Raw genomic sequence first — 27454 nt, 5'->3', positions numbered from 1 at the left:
GTTTTCAAACGGAGTCGCTCGTCGTGTCGCGTAGACGATCTTGGTTGGCCAGTTTCGCTCTGACGCGGCTCTCTGGCTGGCTAGCTGTCAGAGGAAAGGACTGGCATCTCCTCTGGGTGGAATTTCTTCACAGTGAAAACGTATGTCAAGGATAAAAACAACGGTAATAATAATCCTTAGCACTGAAGAGTTATATATATCCTATCTACTTGTAATACTGGCTAACTGTGGCCACCGTATTCTCCCGGTTTACGTTTAACGCTGGGTAAGTAGGCAGCCGACGTGCCTTCTACTGTTTTGATTCCTCCACAGCTAGCTAGCAGCATTTCCGTGTTATGTGGCGACCATAAACATATACACAACCAGCCTGTTTGTGTCAAGTTCCTGTTTGGCTAAATGATCCATGAATGGCAGCTGTGGTGTGAGACGGCGCTGAATAGGATGGTGGTAATAAATGGGCCTGAACAGTGGCAATTAAAAAAGTATGAAAACTGTCGTCTCGAGAACATTTTACCAACGAAACGCAGATAAACTGGAGACAGCGGAACAGCAGCAAATTATGGAAGAACTTTGTGAACATCCTCGGTTGGTACATTTAAAGAAGCAGCTCGGTGGACCTCGGATTTAAAGACTCGATGCTCAATCATTCAGGGAAGCAAATCTCCAAAAGTTGGTTCTGTTCATCTGGACGCAGCGTTTTGTGGGAGAAAGGTTTCGTCACTTGGATGCTAGCTCGGGTTTAGTTTGTCAGCCCACAGCAGCGACACTAGCGGCTAACTTCTACTCTCTATATTCATCGTCATCATCGTTTCAAACGAGACGTGAATGACAGGAACAGGCTGAATTGTATTTCCGGTGCTCTTTGGGATGCTTCTCAGCTGTTCCTGTTCATTTCTTTAATTTTCTAACTGGTAGCAGTCCTTTAACAGAAAGCGTTGTTGAGGTGAGCAGTGATGCTGGCACTGATATATCTGTGATGGTGATCCAGTCTTGGGATTTCTTCCCGTCGTTGCTTGATGATGTATTAAAAATAAAGTGTTGTATGTTACAGCAGCTTCAGCACAATCCTTCCCTGCAGTAATGACACGTACGCTCTAACGTCACCTCTTGTTTCTCTGCATTTCCACTTTAAGAACCGTTTGTTCCTCTTTATCACTTACTGTTGTTTTGTCTTATACATATCAGCAGCTGGCAGATATTCCTCTTCTCATTTCATTTCGTGTGTGTTTTCTTTAGGCTGATGAATCCCTGAAGCTCGCTTCGACCGCTCGCTGCCTGGACACCGCCCTCAGACCGGATGACAGGAGATGAGACACTGGAGCCCTGGACCACATCATGAGCATTCAAAGCCTACAAGGAGCTATAGGGGAGTCTCTTGGCTCTAGTCTCACAGTGCGCATGAGTGGAGCAGGTGGCGGGTGGAACAGCCTCTCCCTGAAACCTGTTTCCCCGGGGTGGATCGCCTCCATTTTCCACACCATGGTCCCCACCGGTTACACCAAACTTCAGGAGGAGCGGTTGGCCATGGTGGACCTTGGAGCTAAATCTGAGGCCAACTCACTCCAGAACGGGTACAGACAGGAGACGTCTCATATAGAAGGTAGACGGGTTCTGGACCGGGCCTCTCGGGCCTCTTTGACTTTAGCAGACTGTGGCGATGGAGACTGCTCGGAGACGGAGCCTATGCTCACTGAGAGGAGGCTCTCAGGTGAAGAGGCAGATGGGGAGGAGGAAGAGGAGGAGGAAGGGCTGGGATCGAACACGCAGAATATGCCAAAGGAGTCAGTGCTGGCTATGGCATTTCAGATTTTGGTGCCTTTCCTTCTAGCTGGATTTGGAACCGTATCAGCTGGAATGGTGCTGGATGTTGTGCAGGTAAATTGAGCAACCAGCATTATTAAACCAGTCAAAGCAGGCTGGGATTAAAGGCTCATTCAAGCTCCTTACAAATATGGGTTTTGTTCAGTTTTGCTCTCTGTGAATGTGGAACATAGTAGCACAACTGCAGCGAAGTTACCAAGGCTGGGAAGTGTTGTGCTGTAAAGCTACATTTGAAAGTAGTAGTCACCCAACCCCACCAGGCTGCAGTAAAAGGACAGTGTTGGCTGAGGTGGAAAAATAACTAAACACATCAGTCACTGACTAATAATGATCACATTATCCAAACCTTCCTTGGGTTATATGCTGGCAACCAAGCTTGATATGACTGTAATCTCACCAGGCCGCTCTGTAACGGCACTCTGTCATATCACATGTTTAAGGTGCACGTCTGTGAGCAGGGTGTTTTACATAGAAGTCCCAGGTTGGAGACGGGGACCTCTGTTCTACTTCTAGAATTTCTAAACCGTAGTTTTAATTTCAGTGTTTCTCTGTGAATGTGTTGAAGATTTTAACGTAGAAACGCAGCGCCCACTCGAGCGTGGTCCTGCCTGCAACCCTTTCCGTTTCTGCACATTTACATTTTTTGGGTGAAACCATCTGTCAGACGGTGGAAGCGTGAGCCAACGAGCTGGAAGAGTGCTGCTCGCGTCCCAAATGTGTCCTTCATGCAAACGTGAAAGCTTTGCTGTGGGCAGTCAGTAAGGTGTGAGGAGAAGAGTTTCTTGCTTTGCTCAGCTGACATTACAGCAGTCGTGTTATCCCTGTTGGCAACATCTGACAGAATTACGAAGCTTTAAAAGAAAAGTCTGTGAATGCTGCTGGATTTACTTCACTGCTTCACAGCTAAATGATGCAAATCCCCAGTTTGCCTTATCCTGAAAACACAACATGTAAGTGTGAAGTTCAGTGATAGCCAGAAAAAGCAAAGTGACTTTCTGGTGTCTGCAGCACTGGGAGGCGTTCCAGTACATCACAGAGATCTTCATCCTGGTACCCGCTCTGCTCGGCCTCAAGGGAAACCTGGAGATGACTTTGGCCTCGAGGCTGTCCACAGCGGTGAGACACACACACACACACACACACACACACACACACACACACACACACACACACACACACACACACACACACACACGCTCTGTAGCCCATTCCACTCTAAGACCCCAACACAATAGCATCTTTATGTGTAGTAATAGTAAACAACACCCTAAACTGAAGAACTGTCATTCTTTCTTGTAATGCACTTGTGGTTGTGGAAGCTGTGTCACTGTTATTCCGTCTTCACATTCGATGTTGTTGTAATCAGACGTCAGGCTGCTTTGTCCTGCGAGCTTGTTGTTTCACTCTCAGAAGGACGGAGTGGTTTCCCGTCAGCCTCGTGCTCGTAGCTGCTGTTCGAGGATCACTGATAGTGCAGTGATGTCACTGTGTACGTAGTTGCATCATTTTTGTTTTTGTGGTCATGACTCACCTCCACAGAGCCTCTAACTGTGATTAGGTGTTCATCATCCAGCCCAGTCTGGAATTATAGCTCCAGTGCTGTCGACGCTGTGCGGTGAACACCACAGGCTTATGTGCCCAGCTGTTACAATGACTTTGGGCGTTTCCACGTAAGAATTACTTAAAGTGTTTGAGAAATAGTTGGAGTCAGGAGGAATTTGCTGACGGGGAGTTGGGAGAGGCTGTTGCAGCCAGGATCAAATGGTCAGACGGTGAATTGTTGCTCTGCTAAAGAGGGTGAGCATGTGTTTGCACCCTGTCCCATCAAACAGGCTCTCCTTCTGTCCATAACCTTACTCGTTGCAGTCCTGTTTGTCCAAGTAGAAGAGGTGACTGAGCAGAATTCTCTCTTTGTTGGTTTTCGGCTCTTCCTGCTCCCCACGCACAAGCTCCACATTCACAGCGCTGTGTCAACATAGAGAGTGGAGCGTAGCATGAGCCAAGTTTCCTCAGCGGTGTCCCAAAAACAGTTTGTCTTCATGTTACTGTTGCTCTGCTCAGCTGCTCTGCCCTGCAGTGCTGAGAAATGCAGGAGGACTTATGACAGTTGTTGCATGTGTGAAGTCACACGTGATTTCAGAAATGTCATTACAGTTAATTGAATTTGTTCACGTTAGTTCAGCTAAGCATCAGAGTGGGACAGACAGGTGGTCAGTAAGGCACAGGTGCCCACATATGAGCAAAATGACTGTAGGCCACAGAAAAAGGTCTTTTCTTTGTGCAGTGCAGAGCTCACTCAGAGTGAATCCCAGCTTCTCATCTTAGAGCCACAATTTACAGAAGTCCCCTAAACATGTCACGTCCAGGCAGTGTGAAGTTACTGCTGTGAAAGAGGACGGCTGAAAAGATGCACTCACAGGAAATGTGCCTGATCATAGCAACAACCACTCATCCAAACAGTGAGTCTGCAGTCACAGCTAACCAAGATAATTACATACAGATACAATGTTCTGCTATCTTCCACAGAGCTTTACATCATCTGAGTGATATATTTACAAGAGTGTGAACATTTTGTGCAGCTATTGTGTTATGTGTCACCTTTATGACATGGTTGGGAATTTATTAATGTTTGTGAATGTCCTCACAGATGTGCGAGACACCGCGGACAGAATTCCTGAGCTGTTAGTGGGATACAGAGTCGGATTATATCTTTGTTCAGTTTTACTCCAGTTATTGGCAAAACCACATTGTTGAAAATGACTAACGATGTTCTCATTTTTAAAAAGTGTGTGTGTGTGTGTGTGTGTGTGTGTGTGTGTGTGTGTGTGTGTGTGTGTGTGTGTGTGTGTGTGTGTGTGTGTGTGTGTGTGTGTGTGTGTGTGTGTGTGTGTGTGTGTGTGTGTGTGATACATGTGATCAATCACTCATAATACAGAAAAAGGTTAGACCCATGAAAGTGCTCCATCTCTGGTAAATGTCATCAGGTTTTATCGTCACGTCACGTGTGCAGGTACACGGGTACAGCACATGCAAGTGTGCGAGCTCCACAAGCAACAGAGGTGTGCAAAAGTACAATAACACAAGAACAAGCAGAATATAGGAATGGCTAAATCTGAGAGTTATATGAATAATATATGGACAATATAGGAGTGCATTACTGAATATGTACACTCAACAAAAATATAAACGCAACACCTTTGTTACTGCTCCCATTCCCCATGGGATGGACGTAGAGACCTAAAATTCATTCCAGATACACAATATAACCATCCCTCCCAAACAGTGGTCACAAATCAGTCCAAATGTGTGGTAGTGGGCACATCTGCCATATTGAGATAATCCCTCCCACCTCACAGGTGTGCCACATCAGGATGCTGATCTGACATCATGAGTAGTGCACAGGTGTACCTCAGACTGCCCACAACAAAAGGCCACCCTGGAATGTGCAGTTTTGTCTCACAGCAAAATGCCACAGATGCCACAAGCAATGAGGGAGCGTGCAACTGGCATGCTGACAGCAGGAATGTCAACCAGATCTGTCGCCCGTGCATTGAATGTTCATTTCTCAACCATAAGCCGTCTCCACAGGCGTTTCAGAGAATATGGCAGCACATCCAACCGGCCTCACAACCGCAGACCTCGTGTAACCACACCAGCCCAGGACCTCCACATCCAGCAGGTTCACCTCCAAGATCGTCTGAGACCAGCCACCCAGACAGCTGCTGGAACAATTGGTTTGCACAACCAAACAATTTCTGCACAAACGGTCAGAAACCGTCTCAGGGACGCTCAACTGCATGCTCGTCGTCCTCATCGGGGTCTTGACCTGACTCCAGCTCGTCGCCGTAACAGACTTGTGTGGGCAAATGCTCACATTCGATGGCGTCTGGCACGTTGGAGAGGTGTGCGCTTCACGGATGAATCATGGTTCACATTGTTCAGGGCAGATGGCAGCTGAGAATGTCCCAGTTCTTGCATGGCCAGCATACTCACCGGACATGTCACCCATTGAGCATGTTCGGGATGTGCTTGACCGGCGTATACGACAGCGTGTACCAGTTCCCACGAATATCCAACAACCTCGCACAGCCATTGAAGTGGAGTGGACCAACATTCCACAGGCCACAATTGCCAATCTGATAGACTCCATGCGACGATGTGTTGCACTGCATGAGGCGAATGGTGGTCACACCAGATACTGACCGGTTCTGGGTCCCCAGACCCCCAATAGCGCAAAAAACTGCACATTCCAGGGTGGCCTTTTGTTGTGGGCAGTCTGAGGTACACCTGTGCACTACTCATGATGTCAGATCAGCATCCTGATGTGGCACACCTGTGAGGTGGGATGGATTATCTCAATATAGCAGATGTGCCCACTACCACACATTTGGACTGATTTGTGACCACTGTTTGGGAGGGATGGTTATATTGTGTATCTGGAATGAATTTTAGGTCTCTACGTCCATCCCATGGGGAATGGGAGCAGTAACAAAGGTGCTGCGTTTATATTTTTGTTGAGTGTATATCTACGTGTGTGTGTGTGTGTGTGTGTGTGTGTGTGTGTGTGTGTGTATGCAAACCAAGTGGCATTTATATACAGTGTGGAGTGCACAATGTTGAAGTTGTGGTAAGTGAAGGTGAGGTGTCTGTGAAGTGTTCAGCAGCCTGATGGAAAAAGCACATCTTCACATTCATAGCAGTAAATGTGTTTGTGTAGCACGGATGGTTCAGATGGAGAGTGTGACGACTGAAAAGGCCAGACCCAGTGTTTGTGTTAGTCTTTGCTTTTAAGTCTATTTGTTACACCTGGGAAGTTTAGTACTCTTTGGTTTTTGCAGGGAAACCCACAATATGAAATACTGGGATTAAATGGGACCACTTTTAAGTTTCTAGCATTTAATCAATTTAGTGTCAATCCTGGAAAATAAGTGGCATTTCCAACACAGGCTTTACTCTGTAAAATAACTCTTCCCATCCCAACTCAGGTCAATGTGGGCAAGATGGATTCTCCCATCGAGAAGTGGAATCTAATCATAGGGAACCTGGCACTGAAGCAGGTAATGGCTCACAGTGGCTGTCTCATTGTAGAGAGAACACTTTCATATAAAAACGAATCAATCCTGCATCCTTTGCATTGGCATGAGCTGCAGTTTTATTCGTTTCTCTTCCTTTTTACTGGGAGCAGTTTTTTACTCAGGTGTTTTTCCCTTTTTGGTCATAACAAAAACATTAAATTGTATTTTATATGTTGAATGAAATATCACAAATCTTTGATAATATTAATGCAGTGCTATGGCTAATATCCAGTGTGTATATGTTGATACGGTGCACGGACCGTGCGGGTGTTTATTTAGACCAAAGTCTTTGGCTGTGTCGTAAGACCGAGTGCATGCTGTGTTAATATCTACCTATGTACGATAAACACACCACAACATGACGTATGTAATGATAAAGCTACACGCTGAGCCGTTCGTCCTGCATGTAACGTGTCACCAGGAACTATTAGGGAAAAATGGACGTGCACGTGTTGCTGCTAAAGCTCGCTTTGTGTCATTAATAAGCAAGTCTGGATCATCTCCTGCCTCTCTGCCCCAGGTTCAGGCCACTGTTGTGGGTTTCCTGGCGGCCGTAGCAGCCGTGGTTCTTGGTTGGATTCCAGAGGGGAAGTTTCAGATGAGCCACGCTGTTTTGCTCTGCTCCAGCAGCGTGGCCACGGCCTTCATAGCCTCCCTGCTGCAGGGTAAATACACACACTGTGACGCGGTATAAGCTGGTAATGCTGCTGCTGCTTCACGTCAGGCCTTTTAACACGCACGTTTTCAGTTGCCTATAATGTGATGGCTGTGAGTAATGTGCTTATCCTCTTGATGTCATATTCAGGTATCATCATGGTGGGGGTAATTGTGGGCTCGAAGAAGACGGGGATTAACCCAGACAACGTAGCCACGCCCATTGCAGCCAGTTTTGGTGACCTCATAACCTTGGCGATCCTGGCCTGGATAAGCCAAGGCTTGTACAAGTGCCTGGGTAGGTCCTACCTTTACTACACTTGCATATGTTCTGACCGCATTACAAGGAGCCACTTTGTTTCACAGTCAGCCAATCGGCTCATTATATTCATAGAACCCATATATTACTGATCCATACTGTGTAGAATTAGGACACCTGTTCTGAAGAACCTTCCGCCTCCACCGAGCTCTGTTCAGGCTGCTGAGCCCATCATGAAAACATCGGCGCATAAATAAAGATTATTGGCGAGCACAGAGGGTGTGCACTTTTAGTTTTACCACAAATTATTAAGAGTGTATAAAATTGTACCTGTGCAAACTTCAATTTTATTTCTTAGCGCCAAATCACAACAACAGTCGCCTCAAGGCGCTTTATATTGTACAGTAGATCGCACAATAAGGTGAATACAAACGCACCTGAGGGGATTATATCAGACATCGCAGCCAAGTAGTCTTTGGTCTTATCTGTCTGTCCACTGACGGCACACATGCTTACATGATAAAATGTCTGTCTTTGTGCCAGTTTATCTGGTAAAAGTCAGTGTGAACATCCATCCGTGCATTCGCCGCACACAGTGATGGAGCTCCATCGCTGCGTATCCAAGGCTGGGTTGTAGAGCCCAGATGAGCCCGACTGAAAGATGTAATCTCTCCAGCGTGTCCTGGCTCAGCCTCCCCCACAGCCACACTTTCCTTCAGCCAAACTTTTTACACCAACATTCTCCTTTGAATATCTTCTTAGGCTCTTGCTTTACTGATGGAACAAGAGAGGATGTCAAATGTACTTTCTTTTGAATAAACTTGCAGATGTACTGTATGGAGATCTGCATTAAAGGGCTCACAGTGACTGCCTAAGAGCCCTCATGCATATGATCATTTATTAGTGGGCCATCACATGCATGAATGCACCTCGGAGTGTTTCAGTCTGAGTGCGGATGTTTAAATTCAGTCATAATATCCAGTTCAAATATGCTTCATGTGGTACTGTAGAGTCATACACTCCCGCAGTCGGCCAGCAGGGGTCCTTCCTGTCTCACTCTGTAAGAACATCAGCCTCCAGTTTCAGGACAGACCATCTCTCTTCCTCCTGACATGCGCTCCACATGTTTAATTCATGTGACAGCAGACCTGTGCTGCACCACCTTGTATTACTCAGTGCAGCCACATTAGAAGCGTTTTCCTTTGGAAACCATCTCATGCTAACTAAACCCGTCAGGTCTAATTGCTGAGCACAGATGTTCTCCATTATAAAAGGAATAGTTTAGTGCTGGGAGCTAAATTTCTTAAGCACACTTCAGATTTCCATGGCAGGGCAGTGAGGCTGTCTGGCTGTGTCGCTCACACTGGCTCTCTTGTTTTTGAGCCCAGCAGACACCTGCCCACTAAACTCAAACTAACGGTCAGTTTACTCGCAGATGATGAAAACTGAAATCGCTCGTCTGTCTGTTCTCGTAAGAAAAGCTAAAGCGAGAGTCATTTAGAGGCATTGAGGGAAACAGCCAAGTAGAGACGCAAGCGAGACATTGCAGCTGTAGGAATCATGTGGAGTCCTCTTGGGTTTATTTATAGTGCTGTTAACCAACAGGATTGTTACAGAGTGCTATACTGAGAGGGCTCAACAATGGATGAGAGCAGCGATAATGTGAGTGTGAGATGAAGCACTAACACCAAGAAAAGGGCCCAGAGTTTATGCACAGGTTGTGTTGATACATCGCACAAATTAACAGATGGGTGTTTACATGCCGGCTGCATGTAAACCTGCAGAAAAGCATTCAATGCAACACGGTGCACACCCATGACACGAGGAAGCAGAACTACGATTTTAATGAGTGGGATAAAGGATTTCTCCTTATATGTGAAACCGTTACATTAACGGGTCCAAAGGAAGGTTGGGCTTTGGCCCACAGTCAGCTGAGACTGCTCACGTGAAAGCTGCTGTAGGTTCACCTTTAGATAAGAATGAAGAATTCATCAGTCTGAGTCTTCTTTCTGAGTTGTCTGTTGTGAGACAGACGCTGCCATAGTGCAGGACTTTGTACTCTATGCACCAACTTTAAATGACAGTTGTCCTCTTTCTATATATTTTTCACACTGACTTCAGTACAGTGAAATGCTGCAGTCTCATCCACTTCACCTCATCTATGATAGACGTGAGTCGGACTTGAAATAGTTGAAATAACAGAAGAAGAAAGCAGTTCTTTTGTTTGGTCCCCACCTGCTCAGGTAACCTCGCCACCACGTCTCTTTGCAGGCTCCTTCTTGTTAAACAGGTTTTCTTGACAGCAAGAAAGCAGAACACTTTCTTCTTCTTCTCATTATTATTATTTTCTGCTTGCCCAGTTCATGCTGGGTGCACGACTAGCATCTAAAAACACGGTGGTAGTTATCATCACTCTTTGGAAACACCATTTCTTTCCCAAGCATTAGAAGAATGGAGCCATTTAGATAGCTGGCAGCTGCTCCGTCCCTCTTCCTGGCAGAGTGTCGTAGCAAAATGTATTCCTTCAGGGATGGGCAGGAATATCAATTGCTTGCTCGCAGGTTTATTCACCGAAGCAAGATAATTATTGACACGTGCAACGTCTAAAGGTAGAAGAGTCTAACTGGGACTTTGCCTGTTAGCCAGCTTACTTAGTCTATGTTAACTTGGTGCCACATTTCCAGAGGCTGCTCTGGGGCAAGGCTCCGCTCCAGATATGACTCCGTTTATCTGTTTCACATTTTAAAATCCAAGGCCTACTAGAGCCCGTTGTATCCTGAGCTGGACACCACGCCCTTTCTTTTCTTTAGACCATCAAGATAGTAAATGTGGGACTGCTTGCTAATGACAGTTACTGAGTGCTTGAAATGTTGGAAACATCTGGTGGTGGCTTCATGCAGGTGCTTTAGTCTAATTACCTCTCCAAAATAACTGTTATATTTTAGTTGAAACAAAGACGTTTACTGTTAGAGTCTTAGAGCAAGTGAGAGAAAATATCCGGTGTGTATTTACTGGATGGATTTAGGACTGGATGCCAACAGGCAGAGTCAGCCACAAGTAAAGAATCTTCATTCCTTAAAGTGCTGGAAAAAAGTCCTGTTTGTGGTGCTGAACCATTGTTCCAGCAATCTGGACGTCCCGATGAACAGAATCAACATGTTGGGATTTTCTTACCCGGGTCACTGAGACGTTTCAGGTGTTACTCAGTTTCACCTGAGCAGGAAACGGACAGAAACTAAAACCCAAGTGTGTCTCCTCTGCAGATTCCTATCCGTATGTGTCGTCGTTGGTTTGGGCCTTCTTCATGTGTCTGACTCCGCTGTGGATCGTCATCTCCTCCAAGCACCCCGCCAGCCGCACCCTGCTCTACTCAGGATGGGAGCCCGTCATCACTGCTATGGTCATCAGCAGGTGTGTGTGTGTGTGTGTGTGTGTTTAGTCTTCTGAAGGAAAAAGAACAGCTGTCCCGAGTCTGCACCTCCCAGCGTCTGGTTTGCATGATGACTCATCCCCTAAACAAATTGCGGCATCCCAGCACATACACCCTCAGGTCTCCTTGAGCCTGGCGGCCTTACAGAGGAGCCAGTAGGAAGCAAATTACTGTCCCGCTCACTCTCTCTCACTCTCTCCTCTCAACAATCAGTGCTGCTGATATTACAGACCCACACAGGCTGTAATAGAGGAGGGGGAGCTGGGCTGTGAACAATTGAAAAATCCTTCATTCTCTCTGTCCAGTACAGCCATGAAGGATTTTAGTAGCTCTTCTAGAGAAGCACACAAATCCACTGTACACATCACTTAGGTGAAGGTGAGCCTATGCCTTTCCATGCACTCTGAGTTAATGAGCTAATTATGTTGTGCTCTGCAGCATCGGAGGGCTCATCCTGGACAAAACGGTGTCTGACCCAAATCTGGCCGGCATTGTAGTGTACACCCCCGTTGTCAACGGTGAGTATTGACGCCGCTTCCTTCTTTTGTTCTGTGCAGCATAGAGGTGTTGCTGATGTGCAGTCGTGTGCCCGGGGGGCATGAACAGACACGGAGGGGCTGGCTAAAGACCAGACCAAAGGTTTTAGTAACAGCTTCTTAAATCCTATTTATAAAACACACACATGAAAAATCCCACTCCTCCTTGAATCTTCCATCCTCTAATTCTTTCAGGATACAGCATTACAGTAGGGTTGGGCGATATGGTGAAATTTTCCGAGAATTTTAAGTCCAATAATCGACGATGGGCGATATATTCGTGCATGTGCAGACTTTTTGATGGGCGGAGCAATGTAATCATGCACGGACTAATTTGTGCGTTTACAACACAGAAGAAGTCCAAACATGGACAAACGAATTACCAAAACAATATAAAGTCGCCACTTTGGGATGAAGGAGGTAAACCTAAGGATGTAACCAAAGCGGTGTGCCGCTTGTGCAGACGTATAGTGCGAGCAGAGGACTCAAAAACGACTAACTTGCATGAGCATGTACGCGTCCACCATCCGAATGTTTTTGTCTGAACGTAGGCACTGCCTTTCTTTCTTTCTGTTATGAGTTTGAGTAAATGAATCGCTGCGTTTGGGCGCACTCTGAGGAGGGTGCATGTGCTCGCAGATGAAAGAGGGTGCTGTTGAAACAGCGCTATTATTCTGTTGACTGCTTCTGTTAGCGCCATCATTATTAGCAAACTTACTCATGGGCAAATAAATAAATCGCTCTTGTACCCACTCTGTGTGTATGTGTGTGTCACATGGTTGCCATGAGTATTACATGTAGAGGCAGCACAGTGGTGCAGTGATTAGCACTGAGCTCGGTCCCACCACCTGGCTGTGGACTTTGCGTGGGTACTCCAGCTTCCTCCCACAGTCAAAGACGTACAGTTAGCAGGGTTAATATTAGTCTAGTGTCTTTATAAGACTACAGTTATAGAGAAAAACACTCAACACCCATCAAACACCATCCTCCCCATGAGCAAGCACTTTGGTGACAGTGGGAAGGAGAAACGTAATTTTAACATCGAGAAACTTCCAGCAGGCTCAGGGAGGGGCGGAGCCATCTGCTGCGACCACTCGCAGAGGTGGGACATGCTTTTTTTCCCTCTTTAATATTGGCACAAATAGAAGTAATATTTCATGTGTCAAATGTTAGTGAATCAGGTCTCTAATATTCTGCACCTGAAACGAACTCCCAGAAATACGTTTGCAACAAGTTCAGTTACAAAAATCTCCGAGTTCCCACCTCTTGCACGCAGTCCTTTGTAAATACCAGCAGTATAGTTTTTAATTACATTTATTCCTAGTTAGCTGTACCACAGCACATTAGTTAATCTGCTCCATAGTGTCTTAGTAAGGTGTACATGCTGCTAGAGCTGAACAGAACCCACCCTTTTCAGAAATGTCCATATCTGGTGTTTCTGCTCCGCTCAACTTAAGTGCCTTCATCTTTGTTTATGAGCTGTTTCTGCACAGCTGCTACTGTAATAGCAGCTGTGCACGGTACGAGACACCCTGTGAAGTCAGAACAGGAACAGTTTAGGAATAATCGTTATGGGCTTCATGTCCTCAACAATAGATTTGATAGTTACCAACTCAACTTTGTTCTTTCTGTGATGAGAGAGGAAGCGTCACATCCAGTCTGAGTGTAGCTGCTGCTCCTGGCACACCCTGGGGCTACACATGTTGTGGCTGGATGTGTGAACCATTATTAAGATAAAAAGTGAAATAAATAAATAAAAACACATAATTAAACAGACCAAACGAATTAAAATATGCCTCTTTTGATGTGGTCACGCTGAAGGCCTCGAGCCTGAGACATCAGACTCTGCAGTACATCCTAACACAGGTAAGTGTAGATGGCTGCTGTTCTGAAAATTCAGTTTTAACAGATTCCTCCTGCTTCCAGAAATGAATTAACGAAGCACTGTATTCATCTCAAAAGTAAAGACACAATTGCGTGACCAAAGAGAAAGGCAGCGATCGACAGGCTGACCTGAGGAGTCCGGCCCATACATTTAAATGCAGGCGTTCCTGCAATAGCCAGCTGGGCGTCCATGCCCCACCAAGCTGCTCTCAGAGTCTGTTTGATCTGTTCCTCTTTTCATCTTATCACATTAAGATGCCTCTGCGTTTGTATGTGTAGCTTCTACCGTTGGCTTTTAAGATCACCTCTGTGATGGTTCACAGACACACTATTAAATAGTAGCTTAAAGGTGCATTACAGCTAAATATGTACCCTCATAAAGCTTTTAACCTGAGACACTGTGCTAACCAACCACAAACAGTTTCTTGGTCCAACAACTGTGTTAGAAAACACGGCGTCATTGAAGCATGGTAATAATGTTGCATGTTGTCACTCTGTGCTATAATGTAGGCTTGGATGTTATCGAATGATCACATTCCCTGAAAGCCATAATTTGGGAACTTATAACTTAGTTTACATTTTTGGCAGAGTTATAAATATGACGGCTTGGCTAACAGCAGTTCTTGTTTTTAATTTAGACCTCGAGCTCCTCCCTCAGCACATTGCTTTCATACTGGAGCAAACCTTTAGTTCTGGGTTGTGCTTTTGATTCTGTGCTGCTTTACTGAACTTATTTATGACGGACATCATTTAATGCAACCCAGAGTGTTTCGTGGCCACATCTCTGTCACAGCCTTTAGCTGGAGCTCCACTTGCTGACTGTGTTGATAAGTGGGCTGAATCAGCAGCCAGGTTCAGTAATGACCTGCTCTTCTCCACATGTAGCAAAGCGCCCTGACGAAGCACATCCCAGGGTTTGAAGACTGTCCTTTGAATTAGGAGAAGAACTGTCGCTGCTACCATCAGTTTAGACTTTGGCCTTTCTGTGTTACTGTCAGCTCTTTAACCTATAACGTGCCTTGAAGCAGCTGATGTTGTGATTTAGCAGTTTTTGCAGCTGCAACTCAAACACGTGTGTGTATGCAGGTGTTTTCTTTGCTCTGGCCGCTCAGAGTAATTTAGCAGTATTTAACGTAAAGTAGTGAGACAACACTTAGCAATAATTTTGTCAGGAGGGATGTGTTGCACGTATTTAGTCGCACTGAAAATGAAATTGGAAAAGACCACTACAGGGTCACCTGTGCTATGATAGAAGGTGTGGAAGTGATTTAGATTAAATGGATCTTGCCTTGTTGGTGCAGTAAAGGTTCCTGGTGGCCAAAGGGCTGCTGTGAAGGCAGACAAATGGCTCTCAGAGGAGACAAAGGCCACATCTAGAAATAATGGAAAAGCTCTCTGCTGGTGTGCTTTGGATTTTCTGTTTTTTCTGCTGTTTTTCTGACAGCGCTTTTTTCAGATCTTAATGAGCAGCAGCATTAAAGCGCATTTGATTTGACTGGAAACGAGCTGCTTAACGTGGAAGTTTGGGAACAGAGAAACTGCTTCTGTTGTTGTTTGTCTCATTTATCTCTCTCAGCTTTATAATTAATGCAGTCTTTGACCCTGGGAGCAGAGATGGAGACAAAGTGTTTCTACACAAGATGGATAACACACTGCAGAGTCTATTTGTCTTTTTCCTCTAGCTGCTCAGTTCCCAGGTGTGAACGTACGTGAATGTACGAGCAGCGGAGGGACGTGCTCGGTACACACTCCCTGGATAAACAGGGGTTACTAAAGAGCCTCCAGATGCTCATCACCATAAATAAGTTACCTAATGAGACTGGTTTAGGCAGACAGTTGGAATCCGTCTGTCTCCGGTCCTCTTCCATTTCCCCTTACCTTTCCCTCATCACATTTCCCACTGCCAGCGGGCTCAACCGCAGCTGCCAGGGCTCTGGCACCGCCACAACAACAGATAAGCTTTTAATTAAATGCCATTAATGAGAGACGTTTAAGGAGATGGAGTACGAACCTGACTCTAATTGGTTTTCTACTGAGACGTACCCCCGGCACAAAGCAGCTGTGGAACCACTGCGTGTCCGTTTGTGAGCACTGGGACTTTTTGATTTTGTTTGCACCGTTGGGAAAAGAAGCCATCTCCGATTTCAGGAATCGCAGAGCGAGTGCCTCGTGTCTTTTGGCTGATAAAAATGCACCAGCGCTCCTGTCCTAATAAAAGTACATTTGAAGAAAGGGCAGACGGAGCAGAGATGGGGAAAGCATGTGGATGTTTGATTAGCAAAGAGTGGGGGAGGGGGTGTGTAGGGCTTGGTAAGAAGGCAGGTTAAATGAAACATGGGGGAGAGAAAGCCCTCTTTTCCCACACTGACCTCCATTATTTCGTTTTAATGCTTCAGGGTTATTTCGTTCAGTTTAAGCTTAACTATCCTGATACTGCAGGTTTCAAACTGGGTTCTGACATCTTTAGTATCCAGGGAGCGTCTGACGGTTTCCTCTTGTCCGCGTTGTGCGATGCACATCGCAGGGTTTTGTCATCTTTTGTTTCTTTTGATCTGAAATGCGTTTTCAGGTGTGTGTCTTAGAGACTTTTATGTGACTTTGTGAAACGTGCAGATACATTATGCTGCATATTTTTGTACCAGACATCACTGAGAGACAGCCCAGTCTTTAATCTTTGCTTGTCATCTGGGCATATTTGCCTATTTTTCTTTCCTTCTGTTGTTTGCTTCAGGATAAGGTGTCTGCCTTTTTTACATCTAACTCCTACCAATAAGTCATCTTCTCCTTCATCTGTCAGTGTTTTTCTTTCATTATGCTTGTTCTGTATTTGTTTCATTCTGCCACTTTCTCATTTGAATAAACAATATAAATGAAGCCTTGAGAAGAGAAGCCAAGATTCGCAGACCTTTGCTGCCACCACCACCACCTCCCTGCAGGCAGAGTGGCCCAGTTGAGAGCAGCACAGACCCCCTGTAGCTTCCACGAAGGTTTGCCGTGGCCCAGACATCCTCATCGCCCTCATTGCTCCTGTCAGACCAAGTGACCTAAATAAGCCAGATTGCCCTCTTAACCACCTTCAGCTAACTCTGCCCCCTGCTGAGGTGGCAAGAATGCCCTCATACCCCAAACTGTGTCGTTGAGGATGTCAGAATCAGTGCTCCATCACATCAACCATAAACGTTATGAAATGTGATCATTTAACATATTTTTGAAATACCAAATTCAGTTCTAAAATGAAACTTTCAAATGTATGAAGGTTGGAAAAACACTCTTGGCAAATTGGATGCTTAAATTGTCAGCCTACACATTTCCTTCCCTCCGTCAAACTCTGTGTTAAACATATTTTATCACACCACAAAACGTGTGGTGTGATAAAATTATTCATATAAATATAAAAGTAATTTTTAAAATGGTGAAAAATATTTATCACGTCCTCTGAATAGCTAAAGGCACGTTGGTGACGTAGGCAGATGATTGTTTGGACACAGTTGTACTCACCTGGACTGTACGCTGACCTGCTGCTGTGGTTCTTTACAACCAAACCAATTTATTAAGTCTGACGTAGTTATCCGTTTCATTTTCCAAGTGCTTCTTTCATAAGACAAAGAAGCACAGAGATGATGGAGAACCAGCCCTGCAGGACAGCGTCTCTGGCTGTGGGAGTGTTTCTAATATTCAGTCAGGCTGACAGGCTGACCTGAAGGAGGGAACACAGGTAGTGTTAGCCAAATGTTAATGCCTTGACCCAGAGTGACGGGTGGATCCTGGTAGTGGGTTCAATGTGAGTGGAGTTGCCCCCCACCTTCTTCAAATCTAACAAAAGTGGGATCAAACGTTTGTGCTGCAAAAATGTTTGTTTGTGCTGCTTTCATTTTAAAAATATTAATAAAATAATGTCCTGATGCGTGCTTAATCATCCATTCTGTTCATCTGGACATTTTCAGTGGGAGAAGATTCTCGTCACTCATCCAGTGACTTCTTCAGTCTCAGCTGACAGCCGCTTTCTCCAACCTTATAAACAGGACATGTGCAGTGAAGAGAGATCTTACATCTGTCTCCACTGGCATCCCAGTCACGGAAGCGTTGGAGGTAGTTTGTAAGAGATTACAGGATCACCCCAACCTCAGCAACAGGACCACTCTCAGCACTGATCAGTTGTGTTTGCTTTTGGAAGTGTGTCTTAATTCCACGGGTTACCCAGTTTCACCCATTGTGGCCAATTTGTGCGTGGAGGAGGTGGGAAACCAGGCTTTGTTATCGGTCACGACAGGTGTGTGATGAGCCCTTTCCTCCTTTTTAAAATGGTAGCTGCACAAACGTTTGATACCACTTTTGTTAGATTTGAAGAAGGTGGGGGGGCAACTTCACTCACATGTGTGATCACTCTGTCATTCTCACATGGTTTTGGTTTGCTGTGATAAATGCATATGAGTGTACTAGTGCTGGGTGATATGGGGGAAATCTAATATCACAATATTTTTTTTAGCTATATCGCTTTTGGTGACCGAGTAGTTGTGGGAACCGACTAGTGTGCAGCGCCCTGTCGTCACCTCAACGTTTTCTATACAGTTCCCTTATAGCAGTCAAATAGTGCAGTCACTAATGCTGCTGGTGCTTCAGACAGAATGACAGCAGGACACAGCTTCACAGATGTGAACAGTCCCTCGAGTACGAGCCGCATACATAACTGCATCGACTGCATACACATTAGAGCCCAGTCACTCGCTCTGTCTCTCTGTTGTTTTGGGTGTTTCACATAATATATCCACATGTTGATGAGATCTAACTTTCAGTGCAATCCAAACTCAAACTTGATCCAGCTCTTTTTCCCACAGCAGACAAAGCCAGGCCAGCTGCCCCTACTTCCTGTCTATATTTCTCCACTCTGACACGAGGTTCACATCATCTCCACATTGTACCTTTAAAGAATGGCATGGGATTGTGTCCGACGGAAACGGTGAGGACAGGAATGTGAGGGGACAGATGGCAGAGAGCGTGAACGCTCGTTGTGAAGTGATATCTGTTTACAGGCCCTGTGGGAGGGCTGCTAATGCTCCAGCGTCACCAGGCAGACAAAGAGCTTCAATAGATGGAGTTAAGTGGACATCACCCTGAGGTGGCAGCGGTGTCTAATCTAATATAGTCACTACAAAACGAATTTGGGAGGCTTAACCACGCGGCGTCGCTTCTTGTCCTTTGTATTTGGTTTCCAGCACATGATCACAGTGACCATCCGATGACATGTAGTCCTGTGAACCTTCTGAATAGCAAATACGTGAATTATCCATCCATCCATCCATCTTCATCCGCTTATCCGAGGTCGGGTCGCGGGGGTAGCAGCCTAAGCAAAGAGGTCCAGACCTCCCTCTCCCCAGCCACCTCCTCCAGCTTGTCCGGGGGAATACCAAGGCGTTCCCAGGCCAGCCGAGAGATATAATCTCTCCAGCGTGTCCTGGGTCTGCCCCGGGGCCTCCTCCCGGTGGGACATGCCTGGAACACCTCGCCCAGGAGGCGCCCAGGGGGCATCCTTGCCAGATGTCCGAACCACCTCAGCTGGCTCCTTTCGATGTGGAGCAGCAGCTGCTCTACTCTAAGCCCCTCCCGGATGGCCGAACTTCTCACCCTATCTCTAAGGGAGAGTCCAGCCACCCTTCGGAGGAAGCTCATTTCCGCCGCTTGTATCCGCGATCTCGTTCTTTCGGTCACTACCCACAGCTCGTGGCCATAGGTGAGGGTAGGGACGTAGATCGACCGGTAAATTGAGAGCTTCGCTTTTACACTCAGCTCCCTCTTCACCATGACGGACCGGTGCAGCGTCCGCATTACTGCAGCCGCAGCCCCAATCCGTCTGTCGATCTCCAGCTCCCTTCTCCCATCACTCGCGAACAAGACCCCGAGATACTTGAACTCCTCCACTTGGGGCAGGAACTCATCCCCGACCCGGAGTGGGCACTCCACCCTTTTCCGGCTGAGAACCATGGCCTCAGATTTGGAGGTGCTGATCCTCATTCCCGCTGCGTTACACTCGGCTGCGAACCGCTCCAGTGCGAGCTGGAGGCCCTCACCCGATGAAGCCAACAGAACCACATCATCCGCAAAAATCAGAGATGAGATTCTGAGGCCACCAAAGCGAAAGCCCTCCGCCACTTGGCTGCGCCTAGAAATCCTGTCCATAAAAATTATGAACAGAACCGGAGACAAAGGGCAGCCCTGGCGGAGCCCATCACCCACCGGGAACGAGTCCGACTTATTGCCGGCAATGCGAACCAAGCTCTTGCAACGGTTGTATAGGGATTGAATGGCCCGTAGCAATGGGCCAGACACCCCATACTCGCGCAACACCTCCCACAGGACGCCCCGAGGGACACGGTCGAATGCCTTCTCCAGGTCCACAAAACACATGTAGACTGGTTGGGCAAACTCCCATGCACCCTCAAGTATCCTCGAGAGGACAAAGAGCTGGTCCAGTGTTCCGCGACCAGGACGAAAACCGCATTGTTCCTCCTGTATCCGAGGTTCGACTAGCGGACGAACCCTCCTCTCCAGCACCCTGGCATAGACTTTCCCGGGGAGGCTGAGGAGTGTGATCCCCCTGTAGTTGGAACACACCCTCCGGTCCCCCTTCTTGAAGATGGGGACCACCACCCCGGTCTGCCAGTCCACAGGTACTGCCCCTGATCTCCACGCAACATTGCAGAGACGTGTCAACCAAGACAGCCCTACAACGTCCAGAGCCTTCAGGAACTCGGGGCGGACCTCATCGACACCAGGGGCTCTGCCACCAAGGAGTTGTTTAACTGCCTCAGTGACCTCGCCCCCGGAAATCGGTGGGTCACACCCCTCATCCCCAGACTCTGCTTCCTCCCCGGAAGACGTGTCAGAGGGATTAAGGAGGTCCTCGAAGTATTCCTTCCACCGCCCGACAATTTTCTCAGTCGACGTCAACAGCGCTCCGCCAGCACTATACACAGTGCAGGTAGAGCACCGCTTTCCCCTCCTGAGACGCCTGACGGTTTGCCAGAATCTCTTCGAGGCAGTCCGAAAGTCTTTTTCCATGGCCTCTCCGAACTCCTCCCACACCCGAGTTTTTGCTTCAGCCACTGCCCGAGCCGCATTCCGCTTGGCCTGTCGATACCTGTCGGCTGCCTCCGGAGTCCCACAGGCTAACCAAGCCCGATAGGCCTCCTTCTTCAGCCTGGTGGCTCCCTTCACCTCTGGTGTCCACCATTTGGTTCGGGGATTACCACCACGGCAGGCACCAACCACCTTGCGGCCGCAGCTCAATGCAGCAGCTTCGGCAATGGAGACGCTGAACATGGTCCATTCGGACTCAATGTCCCCAGTCTCCCTCGGGATGCTGTTGAAGCTCTGCCGGAGGTGTGCGTTGAAGATCTCGCGGACTGGGGCCTCTGCTAGACGTTCCCAGCACACCCTCACTACCCGTTTAGGTGCACCAGGTCTGTCCAGCGTCCTCCCCCGCCACCTGATCCAACTCACCACCAGGTGGTGATCAGTTGACAGCTCAGCCCCTCTCTTTACCCGAGTGTCCAGAACATATGGTCGCAGGTCTGGTGATACGATTACAAAGTCGATCATCGACCTACGGCCTAGAGCATCCTGGTGCCACGTGCACTTATGGACACTCTTATGTTCGAACAGGGTGTTCGTTATGGCCAAACTGTGATTAGCACAGAAGTCCAATAACAAAGCACCGCTCGGGTTCAGATCAGGGAGGCCGTTCCTCCCAATCACGCCCCTCCAGGTCTCGCTGTCGTTACCCACGTGAGCATTGAAGTCTCCCAGCAGGACAACAGAGTCTCCAGGTGGAGCATCTTCCAGCACCCCCCCCAGGGACTCTAAGAAGGCTGGGTACTCCGAACTGCCACTCGGCGCATAAGCGCAGATGACAGTCAGGACCCGTTCCCCGACCCTAAGGCGCAGGGAACAAACCCTCTCGTCCACCGGGAAAAACCCCAACGTACCGGCAGCAAGCCGAGGGGATATAAGAATACCCACCCCAGCCCGCCGCCTCTCACCAGGGGCAACTCCAGACTGAGACAGAGTCCAGCCCCTCTCCAGGAGACTGGTTCCAGAGCCCAGACAATGCGTAGAGGTGAGCCCAACTATATCTAGCCGGTACCTCTCAACCTCACGCACCAACTCAGGCTCCTTCCCCACCAGAGAGGTGACATTCCATGTCCCTATTGCCAGTCTTGGCAGCCGGGGGTCGGTCCGCCAGGGCCTCCGCTCCTGGCCGCCACCCGGCTCACAATGCACCCGACCCCTATGGCGCCTCCTGCGGGTGGTGGGCCTGCGGGAGGATGGGCCCATGTCTCCTCTTCGGGCTGTGCCCGGCCGGGCCCCATGGACTAAGGCCCGGCCACCAGACGCTCGCCCTCGGGCACCCTCCCCGGGCCTGGCTCCAGGGCGGGGCCCCGGTAACCCTATCCCGGGCAGGGTAAACTGTTCCCTCGATATTCTTTTCATGGGGGTCTTCTGAATCGCTCTTTGTCTGGTCCCTCACCCAGGACCAGTTTGCCATGGGAGACCCTACCAGGGGGCAAAAGCCCCCAGACAACATAGCCCCTGGGATCCCTGGGACACACAAACCCCTCCACCACGATAAGGTAGCGATTCAAGGAGGAGTACGTGAATTATTTCTGAATAAATCATCCTCCTTCCTGCCAGTTCTCACCTCCCCTGAACACTTCTTTATGTACATAACAGCAGTAGGACTTTGTTCTCTTCTGACCTGCTCTGTGTACACCTGTCTGCTAGCTGGTTCTTTGTGTAAGTTCTCCTCTGTGGTTTAGTCACCACGCTGTGGCTACAGGAACAAAAACACAAGAAATGTGTTTGTGTGTCACCTGCTGAAGGAAAGGTGATGCTGAGGCACGTGAATATAACATCAGCATGTTTGTCAGTACAGATGGTGTTTCATATTTCCATCACTGATCATCTGCTAGATGATTAAATGCATGATGAAAAAATCCAAATCTAAAGCATTTTGAAATAAAGAAGATTGGAATCATTTCACTGTCTTGGAAAACATGCAAAATGTGAACATATTGAGAGCTTTGTGATGCAAGAGCAGAAACACCAGGACTCTTTGTTCACTTTGGCAGATAGATCCAGAGGAACATGAGACAAAACTGTTCAGCGATAACCAAAGGAAACCTCACAACCCCCCCGGAGAGGTGCTACATGCTAGCAGGCAGAGCCTTGAGGAAACCGGGGTTGTGCTAGAAACAAACCGATCTGAAAACGTGAACACTGGTAACCTGCTGGTGGTGAAAGCTTTACTTTAAAATGACAGACTCTAATTACAGTATAAGTACTTAGATTTGTAGTTATTTGTTGTAGCGCTCTAAGCTAGCTGTGGCCTTGTTGTAAGTCTCTATAACATTGAAGCAAAACCAGTTTCTGCTAACTTTGGGTTGATGGTGCTGTATCTCAACATGCAGAACTAAGTTCTCAGCAATCGTTGTTCTCTACCTGCGTGATGTAAATGGACAACAGTCCACACAGAATCACAGACACCCTACATGCAGAGTTCTACGAGTTTGTTCTACATTTTTCATTTTGACCTTTCGTGGTACGTACGCAACAAATAGAGTCGACCTTTAACAGAACAGGCGTCTCCTCTCAGCTACAGACATTTTTATCTAATTCTAACAGGTCTCACTGTTCACAATCACGTTTTATTTTTGAAAATCTTGAAGTGTTAGCGAAATATGTTGCAGAGCTAATGTGTCTTAATTACCCTAAGCTATGCCCACAGGTTCCCAATGTTTAAGCACAATTAAAAATCAAGAAGCATTTAGAAAAAAAGAAGAAGAAGAAGCGCCTTGTTGTCAGTTACTCATGTGCTCTACTTTGCAACCTGAGGTCACCTGTCTGTTTTTTAACAGCACTCCCTGCAGTGTCACAGTGCATATCATTTCATAAAGTACATCATGCATTATCATGACTCCAGCAGTGCCTGTTGTTTTACTCTAAAGCAGCGGAATTTATGGTTTTCAGGGTTTTTATCGTTAACTCTGTTTCCCCGCGTCTTTTCCTGTGTTGTAGTTGTGCGTCTTATTTTGAAAGAAATATTTACATGTTACCATAGCGACCAGAGGGCATTAAGAAGCAGAGAGGAGGATGTTACTCTCCACGTTGTTGGCGCAGTTCAGGAGGACGCTGCTAATAAAGTTACACAGTGAATTCATCTTTATTATTATATTTACAAAATACCAGTTTTTGTCTCGGTCGTATCGTTTTATTTTGTTGTATTTATCCGCCACACCTTAAAGGCCGCAGCGTGAAAACATTGTCTGACATTAAACCGTCTGTGGAGCAACAAAGGTTGGGGAGCGCGGCTCTAAATAATATTTGGTACTGATTCTTATAGAGGACTTTTCTACCCTGGAGCACCGAAAGCACTTTATAAACATGCCTCATTCACCCATTCATACAAGCATTCACACTCTGATAGCTGCATCAGAGAACAACTTTGGATATTTGGCATGCAGACTGGAGCAGCTGGTGGTCTGCTCTACCCACGCTTTGGGAGATATATTAGCAGGTTTTTGAACTCTTAAATATTGATGTCTTCTCACTTAGGAAAGGTGAAAAGTAGTGTTTCGTTTCAGCTTCATGCTGTTGTTGAAGTTATGTTGATAACTGCTTTCTGTAACGTGCAGGTATTGGAGGTAACCTGGTGGCTATTCAGTCAAGCAGGATCTCCACCCACCTTCATTTCCACTGTGCTCCTGGGGAAGTTCCCAATGAGGCCAAGGGCTGCTACTACCCCTGCCGCACATTCTGTGGTACAGGTCAGTACACACACACACACACACACACACACACACACACACACACACACACACACACACACACACACACACACACACACACACTGTTTAATTGGCTTTCACGCACGTATACGTGTTTAAAGTAGGCTTGGATGTCATGTTTTATGATGGTGTCAGAATGATGATCAGGCTCAACTGAAGACTTTGAAACGAGCTTTTAGCCATTCCCCTGGCTCGTTCGTTGTGAGACCCTCTCCTGCAGGCGTAGATTAGCTCTGTGTTTGGAAGAAGCAGTGGGAGCAGCTGGTGGACTGCGTGAGCGGGTACAGTTTGTCACCAGCCTGTGTGTTTTTCATAAAGAATAGAAGAATGTATTTTGGATCCCTCACGTTCAGCTCTAATGTTTTCATCTTGTTTGTATTTTCTCAGGCGCCAATCATCGTTCTGCACAGATGCTCTTCCTTTCGGCCATCCCCGGTCACCTGATTTTCCTCTACGCCATCCACTTCATGAAGAGTGGGCACACAACCCTGACGCCCATCTTTATGTCTGTCTACCTAGCTGCTGCTATGCTGCAGGTGAGTGCACAGCCAGTGTAAAGAATTCTAGAATAATCCTTCCACATGAAGCATTTAAGCTCACTGGCTCTTTTTGCAATCCCATCTCAGACCTTAATGCTTTATTATCAACACCAACAAAAAGGCATTGCTCAGGCTCCTCTGTGATTCCAGTTGTTTAAAGCTGTATAAAGTGACTATGTGTGGTCCGACAGGCCGCTTTAGTGACAAAATATTAGGCTCACATTCATCAGTGTACAAAGGCTCTACATCAGTGCTTACCCTGTTGTCTTCAGTTTGCATCAGCAGATTTTTTGCAACATCTACAAAGTTTAAACAGAAGAAATGATAGCATGTTTTTAATCCGCTGTGTTAATTGTATTTAAGAGGGTCAGCAAAAACAGCAACACCTGTGAACCTGTGTGAAAATATTCCGAGTCAGATATAAAAGGAAGATGAGTCTGTGTCTTCCTCAACAGCAGGTGGAGATGCAGGTGTGTGAGTGTTGTGGTTTGAGGCGGTGCCTGAAGGAATCTTATTTTGTTTTGGCAGCAGGTATGATAATTATGAAGGAGCAGCTTGAATTATGATTGGCTGCTTTCACTTCTTAGGTGCATCGTGATCTGTCTTTAAGGTCTGGAATTCGAAGAATTGACTTCGCGTGTGCGTGCGTGCGTGCGTGCGTGCGTGCGTGCGTGCGTGTGTGTGTGTGTGTGTGTGTGTGTGTGTGTGTGTGTGCGTGCGTGCGTGCGTGCGTGCGTGCGTGCGTGCGTGTGTGCGTGCGTGCGTGCGTGTGTGTGTGTGCGTGCGTGCGTGCGTGCGTGTGTGTGTGTGTGTGCATGCGTGTGTGCGTGCGTGTGTGTGTGTGTGTGTGTGTGTGTGTGTGTGTGTGCGTGCGTGCGTGCGTGCGTGTGTGTGTGTGTGTGCATGCGTGTGTGTCTCGGACTCTTGCTCTGCCCAAAGGCTTTTTGAGGCTTCCCTAAATCTTTAATGCAGACACAAAACATTAAGATGTAATCCTGGCCACTGAGGCATTGGACACTCTCCAAATCAATTAAGAGCAGAGCCGCTTTAAGGATCCTTCAGTCCCAAATAGAACATCAGATGGCAGAGACGACTCTCGGGACTGCAGGAGTAAAAAGTGTTTGTATCCAGCCTTTTTCACATTGAAGTCACCAAAGAAGATGACTGATCTGTTCAAGAGCTGAATCCTGCTTTGTGTGGGTCTTTCTGCACGTCTTCATAGATGGAAGTGTTTTAGGGTACAAATGTTTATTGAAGTAAGATGCAGAAATGGCTCCCAGAAGTACGTGTGCTTTGTCACGAGGTTTCTCCTCGTGCCATATTTAATCATCATTTTACACCGTCATATGGATGGATGCTAAACTCTGTAATATTCAAGAGGAAAATGTTGAATAGTAAATTCATATGATTCAGTTTGCATTGTGTTTGCAGTGCCTGCACACGTTCGTGTCTCAGCCGTTTGAAGAAAATAAAAAAGCCACCGTGCTCCAAACAGCAGACAGACACAGCTGATGACACACTGGTAGCATGGTGGGGCATCTAGTAGAGTTAGAAAGAAGATCAGAAAAAAGGAGCTTAAAGGGACTAAATATGACCACAAAAATGACCTGATGGAGGTTTAATACAAGTGGAACAGTGGTTCTGCGGCGCATGGAGCCACTACAGATGGCGTCTGAACGAGCAGGGAAAAAGAGCAAATATTTTTTATAGGGAGAATAAGCAAATACTTCTGTGTGCTTTGTCTCTGTTTTGCTCGTGTCAAACATGACCTCATGGGGCTTCCAAATAGCAGCGTTGGTTTACAGCACAGTGAACTGATCATGGAGTGTTTACACTGAGAACTATTGAAGCAAAGCGCTGCAGTCAGTGAGCAGGTCTGCAGGGCTGGAAAACTAATGTGTGGGTGTGTGAGGATTATAAGCAGGGGATAGTAGCTTCACCTTCAGCGAGCCTCCGCCTGTAATGCAGACCAGTGCAAATGATGCAATGCCCACCAGCAAACTCACATGTGCAAAAAAAGCGTGACACTTTAAGGTCGTAAAGGGAGCGCTGGCTACTACTGTAAAGATGCATAATATCTGATTGCATGAGGAACATTAGTTTTAACACTGTTTATGACTTGGAGTAGATTGTTTCTGCACTGGCTCTGAGAAAAAAGTAGCCTTGGTCAGTGCTCGTAAAAGACCCCGATGCACTCACTGCACATCGGAAACTGAAACCACATTACCCACACGGATACATTTCATTTGGTTTTTGCCAGTAAGTCTTTTTAAAGAAATAAATGCTCAATTCAAACTGGCTGTGCGAATACCCAGTTGAGATTCAATATGGACTTATTTTTCCCACACCTTCCAATGTCGTTCCAAATTTTCTCCTACATTCGATGCAGCGCGAGACCCCCAAAAAAAGTGTGTA

At 46.9% G+C, this 27454-nt stretch overlaps 1 protein-coding gene across 6 annotated transcripts in view; it reads left to right on the top strand.

Annotated features, from left to right (window-relative positions):
- slc41a2b (solute carrier family 41 member 2b) overlaps window positions 1–27454 on the top strand; it is a 41071-nt gene continuing 13617 nt past the window's right edge. Inside the window, exons 1-10 of one of the 6 annotated variants that reach the window (XM_004570864.3) lie at window positions 1–140; window positions 1237–1875; window positions 2830–2937; window positions 6807–6878; window positions 7417–7561; window positions 7702–7848; window positions 11073–11220; window positions 11678–11757; window positions 24348–24479; window positions 24888–25036. In XM_004570864.3, the coding sequence (XP_004570921.1) occupies window positions 1336–1875; window positions 2830–2937; window positions 6807–6878; window positions 7417–7561; window positions 7702–7848; window positions 11073–11220; window positions 11678–11757; window positions 24348–24479; window positions 24888–25036 (1521 nt within the window). In that variant the 5' untranslated portion in view covers window positions 1–140; window positions 1237–1335. Of the gene's footprint in view, window positions 266–322; window positions 586–620; window positions 944–976; window positions 1088–1236; window positions 1876–2829; window positions 2938–6806; window positions 6879–7416; window positions 7562–7701; window positions 7849–11072; window positions 11221–11677; window positions 11758–24347; window positions 24480–24887; window positions 25037–27454 lie in introns of those variants that run through there. The other 5 variants (XM_004570862.3, XM_004570863.4, XM_004570866.5 and 2 more) reach the window with 5 other exon arrangements.

Source organism: Maylandia zebra, linkage group LG17 (genome assembly GCF_041146795.1).
Source record: "Maylandia zebra isolate NMK-2024a linkage group LG17, Mzebra_GT3a, whole genome shotgun sequence".
NCBI classification, from domain to species: domain Eukaryota; kingdom Metazoa; phylum Chordata; class Actinopteri; order Cichliformes; family Cichlidae; genus Maylandia; species Maylandia zebra.
Note: the sequence above shows the minus strand (reverse complement) of the source record. Positions and strands in the feature narration are given on the sequence as shown.